The 13,639-nt window shown below is 28.5% G+C and overlaps 2 protein-coding genes across 4 annotated transcripts in view; one reads left to right on the top strand and one right to left on the bottom strand.

Moving 5' to 3' along the window:
• LOC141532577 (midasin) overlaps nucleotides 1-13,639 on the bottom strand; it is a 74,067-nt gene that overhangs the window by 31,781 nt on the left and 28,647 nt on the right.
• The window catches only part of LOC141532578 (uncharacterized), a 46,691-nt gene that overhangs the window by 13,110 nt on the left and 19,942 nt on the right, over nucleotides 1-13,639 (top strand). For 2 of the 3 annotated variants that reach the window (XM_074250989.1, XM_074250987.1), the window contains exon 1: nucleotides 7,224-7,712. The exons of the other annotated variant lie outside the window; for it this stretch is intronic. In XM_074250989.1, the coding sequence (XP_074107090.1) occupies nucleotides 7,703-7,712 (10 nt within the window). In that variant the 5' untranslated portion in view covers nucleotides 7,224-7,702. Of the gene's footprint in view, nucleotides 1-7,223; nucleotides 7,713-13,639 lie in introns of those variants that run through there. 3 annotated transcript variants of the gene reach the window in all.

The raw sequence follows: 13,639 nt of genomic DNA, 5'->3' as shown, positions 1-13,639 counted from the left end.
AAAATTTTTTTAAATTTTCCAAACAAATTTATCACCACACATAACAGCACTAACGTGAAAATATAATTGATGTTCAACGCCGAAAAGAATGTGTGATTTTTGAAAGCTTACAGACTATTTACTAGCATCGTGTATTTATTGTTTACCGCATATCGAAGTCTGCGTGTTTTGGTAGTATCCAATTTTCCGGATCTATACAAACTATACTATAGAATTTAATAGCATCATAAAACTTGTATTTTATTAGAAAATTCTTGGCATTTTTTTATTATTTATGATTATAAGAAAAAATTCACTATTAAATGTAATCATAATGAAATATTTATTTTTCTAACACGTAAAAAGCAGTCTTTAAACCTTGACAGTTTTACTTATTTTTTAAAAGCAAGTCTCTAGAGAGTTAGATAAAGGTCTGGTTTGAAAGAGCATTACTTGCCTCACGGGAATTTCTATCGCATTATTTTTCGCTCGTTCAAGCGTCACGGCCTCATGAAGACCGTGAGAAAATAACATCCGATTCTCTTGCTGACATGCGAGTTTCAAAGTGTAATGTGGAAAAATTTTGTGAAAAATATTCATTTTATTACTGATCACATACCCAATAAAAAAAAATGTTATGTTTATTGTTAAATATTGTCGTTGTATACTTCAAAGCAAAAAATAAACACAGGGTATTACTTTTAATAGTATGAAATGATTTTTAAAAGCGCTTGCATGCTTTTCATAGATTTATCATTTAGTTTGTGCAGTGAAAAGAAAAATATTTTCCCGCGTTGAATTTATATTTATGCAGAGAACTGCTCAGAATAATTTTAAAATTATAGCAGAAATTAAATCAATTTTTTTATAACTGAAAATTTGTTGAATTTTTTTAATTGAAAATTCCAATTAAAAAGAACAAAAAAAATTTTTTTAATAATAAAAAAAATTTTAAAAGAACAGTTTAGTAATTATAACATAAAATAATTTTGTTATATAAAGCAGTAGTGGTTTCTTTAGTTATTACTTCTACCTCATTCTCTCGAGTCAAGAGCATATAATTACGAGGACATTGTTATAACCTCTTTAGTATAAGGTAGTGAATTTTTCTCAGTCTAAAGAAAAGCAGCTTGCAATTTAAATGACAGAGATAGACAATGCAGAATAAGGAAGAATTCTATTTTTTTTTTTTTAATTTTTCTTTTCATAAAATAAATTAAAAATTTAAACCGTTGACAATAAGCTTTATACACACTTGAGCATTTGATTGAAAAAAAAGTCTAAGAGAAAATGTTTAAATATCTCTTTAATTTTTCTTTTCATTATACTTTATTTTTTGTTATTAATTCACTGATGCCAGGATGCATTTATAAAAAGGCTAAATATTCTTTTCAAAGCGATGATATATTAAGTTGATATAGGAATTTCTCAATGGACTTGAGCTAAAGGTACAAATGAATCGAGATAGAACAAAGGGCTTTTGAGTGCTCGTTGAATTCGATTCAGTGACAGGGGAATAAAATGGTATAACGAGACAAAACAAAAAAAATTAAAAGTTTCCAGCAATAATAAAAAATTATTGAGAAAAGATTTTCCGCAGTAAAACTTTTTTTTACTTACATTTTTATTTTTAAATAATATCCTTTAATTTTTTAAATTTATGACACAATTACTTGCATGATAATTTAAAAAAAATTTTATTTTGTATTTTACTTGATTCATTTTTTACGAACTCGTTCATTTAATTAATTTAGCAAGTTAATCTTTTCTACATGCCACAAAAAAATCAGTCAAATTTTAATTGAAATAATTAGTGGGAATAATTATACTTGTAGCTGCTTTTACAAGAAAATAATGAAATGAAGAAAAAAAAAACAAGTTTACTCATTAGAGTCGTTAGGATGTAAGAGTGAAATTAATAGCAAACGTAGAAAGACAGAAAAAAAATATTAGGAAAAAGAAAAACTGGGTGCTTGTTAATCATAAGCCCATGGGAACTGTGAATAACTAGTGTACACCCCCTCGCTAACTTGCTGGATACCGAGTATCACAGGAACAGAGAAATGGAAGCTGGAGGCTAGAAGTGCACGAGCTCATCAAGCCGTAGAGTGATTAGTGAAATTCATACAGAGAATTATCACACGGGTTAATTCATCTCAACACCCTCGACAGTGGAATGAAATGTTTGCTGTATTATTCCATGCATTTTGGTTTTGCAAAATTGAACTTATTTTTACTGTCTAAATTTGCTAAAAACAAATTGAGAAATTTTATTCTTTCTAGTAATTATTTTGCCTAAAATAACATCAATATTATCATTATTACCGATTTCTAGTGTATAGGCATGATAACGCCCCTTTACACCCTAAGCCTTATCATTGCTTAATTACTGCCTTTACAATTTCTCTGCCTTTACATTGCAGCTGTGGACCGACTTGTGCTTTTTATACCGCATTTGCCCTGATCCTCACCTCTTCCTACATTCTTGGAACAGTACATGGAAAAACCACAAAGAAAACCCATATTAGTACAGTCGGAGCTGGGCTAAATCTACAGCGATCGATAAGAAACTCTTTTTTATCGGCCACTGGAGCATTAGGCCCCTCTCCTAGTGAGCAGAGATCCCTCGCATTAGCCAACCGCGCTCATCGTTGCTTAATTTGAATGATCACCCGAGTCAGACATGTGCCGCACGGCTATCTCTGCCACTTTACTAAATGGACATCAACATATTGAATATATCCACACAGAAAAAAAGGTTCACTTGAGCCGAGAAAATATTTTTCTTTCGAATTATTTTCTTGAGCGAAAACAAATTTTTTTTTGACCCAAGAAATTTCACTTATTCCAACAAATTAATTCCCTTGCTTTAAGAAATACGTATCTTGATCCAAGAAAATTTATTTAAGTCAAGAAAATTTCCTTCTCTTGCTCCAAAAAATTAAATATCTAATTAAATAAATTTTCATTGAGTAACATATCAAATGGAAAGATTAAATAATATGGAATCATTTTTTTCCATTCAATATGTATAATTGGGCGCTAAAATAATCTAAAATGGGTATCAAATATTCAAGAGAAAAATTTTCTCAAGGTGAGAAAATTTTTTTCTCAGCTGAAGTAAGTGGCGCTACTTCCCTAAAGTATCTAAAAATTTTGATCGAATATAAAAATTTATTGTATCAAGCATTTATGATAATTTGAATTAAGAAAAAATTACTTCCACCAAGAATAGAATTTCAAGAAAAATTTTTACTTTGGCCAACACAACTTCGGTCTTCCTTCAGACTCCCGAAAATTTTCTTGAGCCAAGAATTTTGTTCTCCAGTCAAGAAATTTTTCTTTCTGTGCATAAAAAAAATTTCTAATACGTCCATATGAAGCCTGAAATGGTCATACATGTCCGCATATAATTTTTCGACCAAAATTAGCGTTAAAAATTTCTAACAGAAAGCGCACGGGTATTTTAATACAATTTTATAAGCTTTAATTGCTTAATTAATAAGGGCATGTATACTGACCACCCTACATAAATATATATCCAGAGTACTGAACTGACAAGAGGCGTTCACACACCAAACAAGAACATCATGTCTAACGCAATTGAACGTGAGTTACGCTCGAATTACAAGACAATGGTATGTGTGCGTTTCTGGCAAATCGATAATAACAGCGGAACTCGGTGAGAAGAATAATAGCTGAACGGGAGGATCATCCATGCGCTTTGGTCTTTGAAATTCAAAGTTCACACCTTGTAATGATCCAACCAATTCTACCGAGTTTCATTTTCCCGGTAACTTTATAGCTTGTTGTTTTTTAATCTTCTTCGATAGCGAAAAGGTTTTCCTATCAATGTAAAAATACAAGTTTTGAGCGGAAATATTTTTCAACTTAGTTTTACCCTTCAAGTAGCGCACTGGGTAAACGATACCCTGAACTGAGTCTATATTTTGAAGATTTTTCTTTCATTTTTTCAGCAATAAATATTATTTTTCTTTTTTTACAAGTCGATTAATCTAATCATGAAATATAAATCATTAAAAATGGACGGATATGTCATATTCATGTCCGCGTTAATTGTAATGCCGCAATAGTACGCCACTCATAGTAGATAGAGCTTATATGCAATAAAATATAACAAAAGCTTCAATTGCACAACTCAAGCACAATGCATTGATACTTATACTGTTCTATTCGTATGTTTCTTTGTGAATATTTATCAAACTTTTCAAATTGGAAATTTATAAGTCGTATTTTCGTATGGTGATTTAAAAAGAAATATTCATTGTATAGTGGACTGGCAAAAAGTTGTCAAACCGGAATAAAGCGGAAATAACTGTTCGATAAAAAATTTATGGATTTAATCATTATTCATACGTTCATAATCACTTTATATTCTGTTAAAAATTGATTGATGTTTCATCGACAGTTTTATATGACTATTTAATCAAAAATTATAGCTATTTTCTTATTTGTTTTCCATTTAAAAATTTATTCTCATTTTTAACGGATTAAGTCAATTGATAACTTTATGAATCCATTAATTATAATTTTAATAAATATTATAACTTTATGAAACATTTTTAACTTCCCGTTGAGAAAACTAAAAATTTTCAAAAGTTGGGAAATTATTGGTTTTACCCCGTTTTTCGAAAATCGAGTTTTCAACGGATGTTTTCGTTTTGAGGTCCTAGAAAACTTCTCCAAATGTTTCCGCGATGATGTCAGTATGTTTATATGTATGTATGTGTGTATGTGTTCGTGTGTGGCCGTATGCAAACCTCTCATAATTTTTGAACGGCTCGACTGATTTTATCGCAGTAAACGCCATTTGAAAGGGCTTGACGAAACTTAGATTTTGAATACAATTTGGACTGATTCAAACGGGTAGATATTAAGAAATCTCAAAAAAACTGAAAAAAAAAATTTTGTTCAAATGTGGTTTTTTTAGAATAACTTTTACTAATACTCGGCTTCACCGATTGATTTCAAAAACTAATCAGCGCTTAACATAAAAAAAAACCACGTTGATCATTGATAGTCCGATCGAAATCAGTTTATTCGTTCGTGAGTTATTGTTGTCGAAAGAAAACCGAAAAAAGTGATTTTTTTAAATTACTTTGAAATTCCTCATTCCATCAATTTAAACTTGAAAATACTTTATGAGGCTTCAAAAACTACATCGAATGCCGCCAACCGCGTGAAAATCGGTTTATTTATCAAAAGTTATTGCGGTTTGAAAATTCAGAAAATAGTGTTTTATTAAACTTTTATCAGACTTTTGAGCTCGAAAAGCTTAAAATGACACGAAAATTAATTTTCTAGCTTGAAGAGCTGAAAAACGTAATAAGTGGAATTTTGAACGCTTAAGTATGGAATTAACGGGAAGTTGCAGGTATGGCTTGTAGGGTCAATTGTTTTCCTAATTTTTTTTAAAGATTGATTTCTTTTTGAATTTTTATATTTTATAAGTTTCTATTATTCAATTTCTACCCTGGATTTAGTTAATTGACAAGAATATTAGCTAATTTTACTGTTTTTTATTTGTTTTGTTTTTTAATTGATCTTAATTTTCAATGAATTTATAAATATAAACTTATTGTTTGCAAAAAGAAACTAAAAGATTAAAAATAGCAATAATTCATTTTTATATAAGTCATAAGCGCAAGTTGTAATTAAAACTAAAGAAAAAAAATTCAGTTTAACCCGCCTGAATTTTAATTAAGTGCTTGATAATTCTTAGTTATTATGATTACTTATTACTCAAACTTAAACAATCACCATGAGTTAGTTTGTGTTGCGACCACAGGAATAATCATAAATTTATAAAAAAAAAAAAATTAGTCAATTGAGATTGATATAAATATTAAAAGCTATTAAGCTAACTAAAAATTAATTGAACATTTTTCGGCGTAGAAATATTAAAAAAAATAGGGATGCGATTACCAGAAAGCTACTGTGGCTAATGCTAATCGATTTGTACTACTGACATGATCCGTTCTTTCACTGCAGGCTTTAATAGTCGTTAGTTTAACCCTTTAAATTCAATTTTAAGCTTGGTAAAAGTCATTATAATCAGTATCAATTGACTCAATTAAAACTAACACACAGAGATAAAAACCAATATTAGATTTTTTTATTGGACAAAAAATTGCTCTCCAATATTTCAATAGGTGTCAATCGTGGTCTGAGGCTGTGTGCGGATGTTTTTGTCAATGACAAATCAACGGATATGCTTCGGAATTACCAATATGTCAAAAATTACACCCATATTGAATAACTAAATTACCAAAAATAAGTCAATTTGCTAATGAAAATTACAAAATTGATAGTAAATTATTATTTATATTGCTGATAATTTGTCTGACCCATTTTAGGTTAGCTAATAATGATAATAAGCTATAAGCGATAATTGTCATTTCAAACACAATAATGATTGTTACTTTTTTTTTGCAGAAACAAGAATTCTGCGAATCGATAAAGTCAATCGTGTGAACAAGAGATAAGGACGTGAAAAGGTAAAAAATCTTAAAAATAAAAAATATCAGAATTCAGGAGCTTAACGAGAAAACGCTAGTATCCAACGAAAAGAGAAATGACGGATGATGTCGAGAAGAAAAAGAGTAAAAGTGATGAAAGAAGTGTTACATAGTACAGAGAAAAATATCAAGAGTTTTGGAGCGATTTTAGTACAACGTCGTCGTGGGAAACCTGTATACAGTGAGTTCTGTTCCCACTACACAGATAACAACGAACTCTTTCGCCTCTAACTACTTCTTTTATCCTCCATCTTTTTATGGTGCAAGATGTTTAAAAAAGATTTTTGAAAATAAAAAAAAAAAAAATACAAAATTCTATCGTGCAATCAATTACTCGAGATTTTTTTTATATTTCTTTCTGTATTTATCACTAAATTCACAAAGATTATTGTATTTTTTCATTTTATTTTTATTCTTTTTTAAACAGAAATGTAGACTGCTCAGTAAAAAAAAAGAAAAAGTCTCAATTTAATTTCTTTGTTGATATTTTTTAACAATCATTTGTAAGCCGCAAAAATTTAAAACTAAATATTTGCTTATTTAAGTGAGGAGTTACAATTTTTTGTACTTGGAAAATTATTTTTTTGAAACAAAAAAAAAGTTTTAAATCCGCTAACGAACAAGTTTTGACAAAGCATTTAAAATTAAATTTAAAAAAATTTTTTTAAATTAACATGATTTAATTAATAAAAAAATATATTCGAGTGCATTTAACCTACTTTATTAATACCATTACTCGAATTAGAAAACAGTTAAAAAAAAATTCACATTTAAATTAGCCATAAACCAGTTAAAGCTCTTTTACTTTTTTTGAACTGGTTAAATTTTTATTCCGTGCTACCAACATCTCTTGTTATCTCTCTTACCCTCAGTGGCGTCAAGACAGCGTGAAAAAAACGTAGAAGTAACAAGAAATAAAAATTGAAATACATTTATGTATGTATATATATCGTAAAATAATAAAAAAAGAGAAAAAAAAATGTGAATTCTGTCAGAGGGTAAAGCGGCGTTTAGAGTTCTGAAAATTGATCAAAGAGGAAGCGTTTATTTATTAAGAGCATCAAGACTTCGTCAAGCCAATTAGAGTGACAAGGTGAGAAACTCTAAGAAAGACATTAAAGAAGAGCACTAGGGGGCATTTGAGGGAAGACGAATCCTTATCAGGAGCCTTCATTTTTAGAGCTATGGCTGCTGGTAAGTGTTATTTTTATATTTTATTTATTTCAGCGACTTTCGTGATTGTTATGTACAACCATTACCATCAGCCTCTAAATCGGCTGTAGTTTCCACATTTTACACAAATTCATTTCACCCAGGACAATGCATGAGAGCTTATGTAATTTATGAGCGTATATCATTCCCGTTTAAGGTACTCTGTAGGGACTCGTTTAGACCTGTGATACATTGTCTTCCACAGAGTTTGTGAGCACGAGTTAATTGACAAATTGATCTGAGATCAAATCCCAGTAATTGTTGTCTGAGAGTTATACCACCTCATTATATATAATGTCTACAACTATAACAGTGTATGTGTGATCTATAACTGGTTCGAAATTCTCTATTTTAATTGAATGTAAAAGACTAAAAACAGCTATTCAATACACTAATAGTTGATGAGCGAAAAAGGAAGCATGGCTGAGCAGTTCTCTAGAGACAATTAAACATTCAAAGTTATATTGCCACCGAAACATCCATAAACAAATAGTATTAGTAGCTTTAATGTGAATAATTTATTAGCAGTTTTACGTAAAAACTTTCATTAAAAGATGTTGCATCAAAAAATGAAATACTGGTGATTGAAATTTCCTTTTCGATATCCCATGAATAATGTCAAATATTGATGCTATGGATTTTCATTGATAGATATTTATGTTATTTGGAAAAAAAGAATTCTAAACAAACAGTTTAAATTTTTGACACAAAATCAATGAATAACTTCAGTTGAAATAATAAATTTGTGTTGAACTTAAACTGATAAAATAAATAACTTGATTCATAAGAGAAAATGTTGAACCAAGAAACTTTTTTAGATTTAATCGAATTTTACTTTATTTAAGAATTTTAATATTATAAACAAGACAAAATGTTTTCTATAAAATTTTATTGGAGTGAATTTTATAATTGTCAATAAGTTAATTAAGTTAATTAAATTGAAATTTGAAAACAGTTGTTAATATTTCATCATTAAGAACTAAGTATATTCAAGACTAATAAGTTTTCATTTGAGCAGAGTAATTTCAAATTAAGTCTATTAACTTCATATACGCTCAATGAAAATTCAATATTTCACTTGTGTAATTCAATAAAAATTAATCGAAACAAGAAAATGTTAAGTCCCTAAATCTATAGAATCCATAACTCATGTTCATATGTTTTCAACTATTTTTTACATCGCAGTAATTCCATTGTTTATTGAATATCTATATATATATATATATATATATATATATATATATATATATATATATATATATATATATATATATATATATATAGGAACTGTTCTATAGATAAATTGACTCATCACGATATCTCTGGAACTATAAAACCTAGAGACTTGAAATTTGCTAGGAATACTACTTTTGCCATGTATAGGTCAACTAAGAACGGATTTCAAGAAATTTTTCCCCCAAAGGGGTTAGCGGGGGCGTTAACAATGGAAAATTCCCGTTTTTAAACTATAGCTCCTATCGACTCCAAATTTGGTAGGAATCTTCTGTAAAAGATGTAGAAATAATCTATGAACGAATTTTATGATATTTCACCCCCACGGGGGTTGCGGGGATGACTATTAACAATCAAAATTTGTAATTTACAAGCTATTGCTTCTATAGACTCCGAATGCTCATTTCAAATTTTTTTCTTCGTGTCAATTATTATTCATTTTTGGAAAAAAGCCACGCGAACGTTATAGTGGTTGCACATTGAAAGTTACCATTAATATTAGCTAGAATAATGACATGGATAAAGGGTACAGGCTAATTCGATGGAATTTAGAATTTGTGCAAATCAAAACAATACTTCAATTAAATTTCAAGTTTAGATCGAAAAATACAATTCTATAAAATTCTCAGCGAAGCGAGCGGGTATTAGCTAGTATTTTATATTCAAGTACTTGATTTTCAATTTTTATCTCTAAATAAAAAGCCAAATTTTTGTATGTATTAAAAATTTACTACACAGTAAAAAATTTTGCGTCAATGCGTCAAAAAATTTTGTGTTAAAAATTTTTATGTTAAATATTTAACACTTTTTTCACAAAAATTTCTTGACGCAATGACGCAAATTTTTTTGCTGTGAATTTCTATTAAAAGTTACATTCTTCATAAAGAAAATAAATTGAGAATAGCTATCAGAGATTATGATTCTGACGTTTAACTATGTCGCGTACTTGTGCCGTTAGGTGGATAATAATATATGTCTGTCTCTTTTTCTTCTTGCAAGTTCAAGCACTTATCAATAGGGTCGTGTTACGCTTACAGCATCGTTGCCGAGTAGTTGGTGGTATGGTACTTGCACCTAAGAGCGGTTTAGTGGTCCTCCCTTTCGAACAAGATTAACATTTGACTTGTCCAAGTAAATACCGGTTGGCTGTTGGAGACATTTCAAGAAGAGCTAATTTTCTCGGACACTTGGTCAGATTCAAATTTGGTGGCTGTGATTATAATACTCTCAGAAAGAAAAAATCAAGAAACTTAAAAATTGACATTTATTTTAGCAAATTATTCAAAATTAGAGTTTATAAACAATAAACTGCATTAAAAATGCGGGAAACTAATGTTGACACACACAGCGTAATGTAGTTATAAATTTCAGGATAAGCCAATAATACGTGATTTGAATGTTAACGTATACTCAATTAGACCGAACTGCATAAGTGTAGACTCATGTTTTCATAAACAGTTTAATCTGTGTTAATATATGTATACGACTATAAAAGCTATTGAACCAATAATGAATATAAATTTCTGTGGTAAAGAAATGCTGACACATTTTATTTTAGGTTCTTTTTCTTCTACTTCTTCTTGATACTCAAAAGTTTAAATGAAATTTTTAATGAAAAAACTTTCTACTAATAAATAAAATCCCTTAAATCGTTTTTAATCAATTGTATTTATGTTATTATCGCCGATTATTATCGTTTATAAATATGTTATTTAAGTAGGTACAAGAATAATCCTTGATATTTAAATTCAATATGTTTAATTAAAATATGATTAATAAATGATTCTAAGACATTGATAATCGATAATACTCTTGGGGGAAAATTGGATCAAGTAAAAAATTCAAGGTACGTCCCATGAAATAAGGATGAGCTTTACCTTAATAAAGACCAATTGATGATACGCCGGAGTCAATAAAAAAAAAATTGGAAAAAAAAAATAAAAAATACTCCATATTCAATTTACTTCGGATGGTATATTTTTCGAATGCTGACTAGAATCTGTTCGTTATCTTAATTCATCAAAAGTTATTCTTATCAGAAACACCTAAAATTTTTTTACATTACAAAATCAAGGAATTACTTGCTGAATTTTCTAGCACAAAAGTTTATAAAATGAAAAAACTTGTAAGCTAGTGGGTTAAAAATTATCAATAATAATTCTGTATTTTTACAATTAAGTAAGAGTTGTAACTATGTATAGAATTTCAATGCGATGACTAAAAATTTAATTTTCTTTTAATTTAAAAATTAGTCAGTGACAGAATAAATGCAATTTAATTAAATGTAAGTTTTAATCTCACTATGTTGTATGGCACAAATAATTTCTTTGCTTTAACAAACATAGCAGCTCTAGCTCAAAACTTTGCGGTGAAATTTTTTTGAAATACTTTCTAATGTATGTTTCTGTTAGATACTTTGTACGCAAACAGAGTTTATTTTTTTTTATTTGTTTTTTTATGTGCAATAAACGCTTCACAGAGAGAAAGAAAATGTTTGCTACTTGGAAGGGAAAAGGAGTAATATTTATTTTTGAAAAACAATTTTTTTATGAAAGCAGCAGAAACGAAGAAAACTAGATATAGGCAACACGTTGAATATTTAATGACACTTGTATGGAGAAAAATTTTCCTTGACATCTGAAGTATGAGCCTTACTAACAAACTCATGTACCTACTTGATGTTTCGGATAACTCTAAGTTTAAGAAAAGATGGATTTTTTCATATTTTTTTTTTCTTGTTTGAATTTTCTTTTTTATTAAAAACTAGATCAAAAATAAAAACGAGTTAGGAACTTTCTTTTATGAATTTTAAAAACAAACCAATTGAAGAAGAAAGGCATACAAAAATTTATAATCTAAAAAGTTGCCTTGAGCGTCAAGCTTATCGAATAGTATTGTGTGTTCAATAAATAAGAATAAAACGAATAAAAACAAAAAACAATATCGATCCAACTTTTTATCATAGATTCGTTATACCAATAAGATTGATATAACACTTTACTTAGAAGGATTGCAATCTATGGATAGCTATAATATCTCAAGACGTCAATTGACGTGTAACATTTTTCTACTTTTCCTTTTCCTTTGATACCGAACAATACTTTAAAGAATTCCAAAAGAGCTTCAACTATTAAAGAAACTCGTATAGTTCTGTACGTTATCAAAGTTCAAGAGGTCAAAGAGTTTGGATAACTGTTTTGCTAGTACACACCTCACTTTATAAGCTTTTCCGCCCACATTACAGTACAAAAACCTCCTTATACAATCTACTTTACTCTCCAGCAGTACTTTGTTGTTCATTTAGTTTCTGTCACTTGCCGTGGTGCAGAAAACTAAAGAAAAAAAATGGAATAATCATAAAACTGACTTTAGAAATAAACTATAAAGTTGTTCAAATTTTCTTCGCAAGAAATTTTTTCGTTTGAGATAAATGTACTTGGCAAAATACCAAACCTTGACATTATCCAAAATTATAAGCAGAAATTTTATGGTATTACTTGGCAAAATTTTATCAAATCTATATTTTTTTTATTTCTTCCTTTTATTCTGTTATCATTAACTCATTCACTAGACCTTTACTCTACAATTTTTGTTTCATCGATTTATTGAATTAAAGGCGTTAAGCTTAGTGATTAAATACAAGACTTTTTTTTCTTTTTGGTTAAATTTTATATACGATTTTTTAAAGCTCTACAAAATTTTTTATCAAACCTCTCACAAATCAGAACTTATATTCTTAAATATAATTTAGTTTAATACCCTGATAAGAAAACTAGTTTGACTAAGAGAAAAAATCTTGATCCATGAGATTTATTTTGAAGACAACCGATTGTCTCGCTTTGAGAATTTCTTGTCTTGAATTTAGACTTTTTGATTCAAGAGACTTACATTTTCTACGGAAAAGTCTTAAATCAATAGTATACTATCTGAAACCAAGAGAATATTCTCTTGGGACAAATAAAAACTTCGACACAAAATTGCACTTCAGTAAACTCATCCGCATATTAGAGATAGTCCTATTTTTTTTTTTTTTTCTGAACATTAAATAGCACATAGAGTGCTTAGTTATTATTTTAATGCAAATATGAATATAATTTGTTATTATACTTATGTATTTAAAGTACATAGCATAATTAAAGATGACGCTGATAACAAATGAAGTTAATTATCTATTTTTATTTATTTGCTGGTGTCTTCAAAGTTTCTATTGACAAAAAGGGTGTAATTTGATTTCTAGATTTATTAAAATATCAAATAATAATATGTTTTTCACGATATGTCAGAAAATTTATTCTTATGAAAATAAAATAGTGTATCCTACAATATAATAGATGATGCATGTAATATAATCTGTTATTTCTGCCCATGTCAACAGTATTCCTTATAACTTTAATAAAAATTTATGTTTTATCCCAACATCAGGATTTAACCTAAATAAACGATGTAAATATAAATCAAGCGTTTGATAATTATTTATTATTTATAAAAAAAAATTTTTGACTTTTGAAAAAATAAATAAAATGGTTCTTGATTAAAGAGTAAATTTCTTGAATTAAGAGAACTGAACATTTTAAAACAAGAATGAAATTTTGAGAAGATATTTTTCGTAAATCAATTAGTTTTTTTTATCAGTGTATTTTCATTCCGTAAAACAAAAAATGCAACATAGTATTGGA

The sequence above is a fragment of the Cotesia typhae genome, unplaced genomic scaffold (genome assembly GCF_013202065.1).
Source record: "Cotesia typhae breed Kobodo isofemale line unplaced genomic scaffold, CoteBio_Ctyphae contig_65, whole genome shotgun sequence".
Taxonomy (NCBI): domain Eukaryota; kingdom Metazoa; phylum Arthropoda; class Insecta; order Hymenoptera; family Braconidae; genus Cotesia; species Cotesia typhae.
Note: the sequence above shows the minus strand (reverse complement) of the source record. Positions and strands in the feature narration are given on the sequence as shown.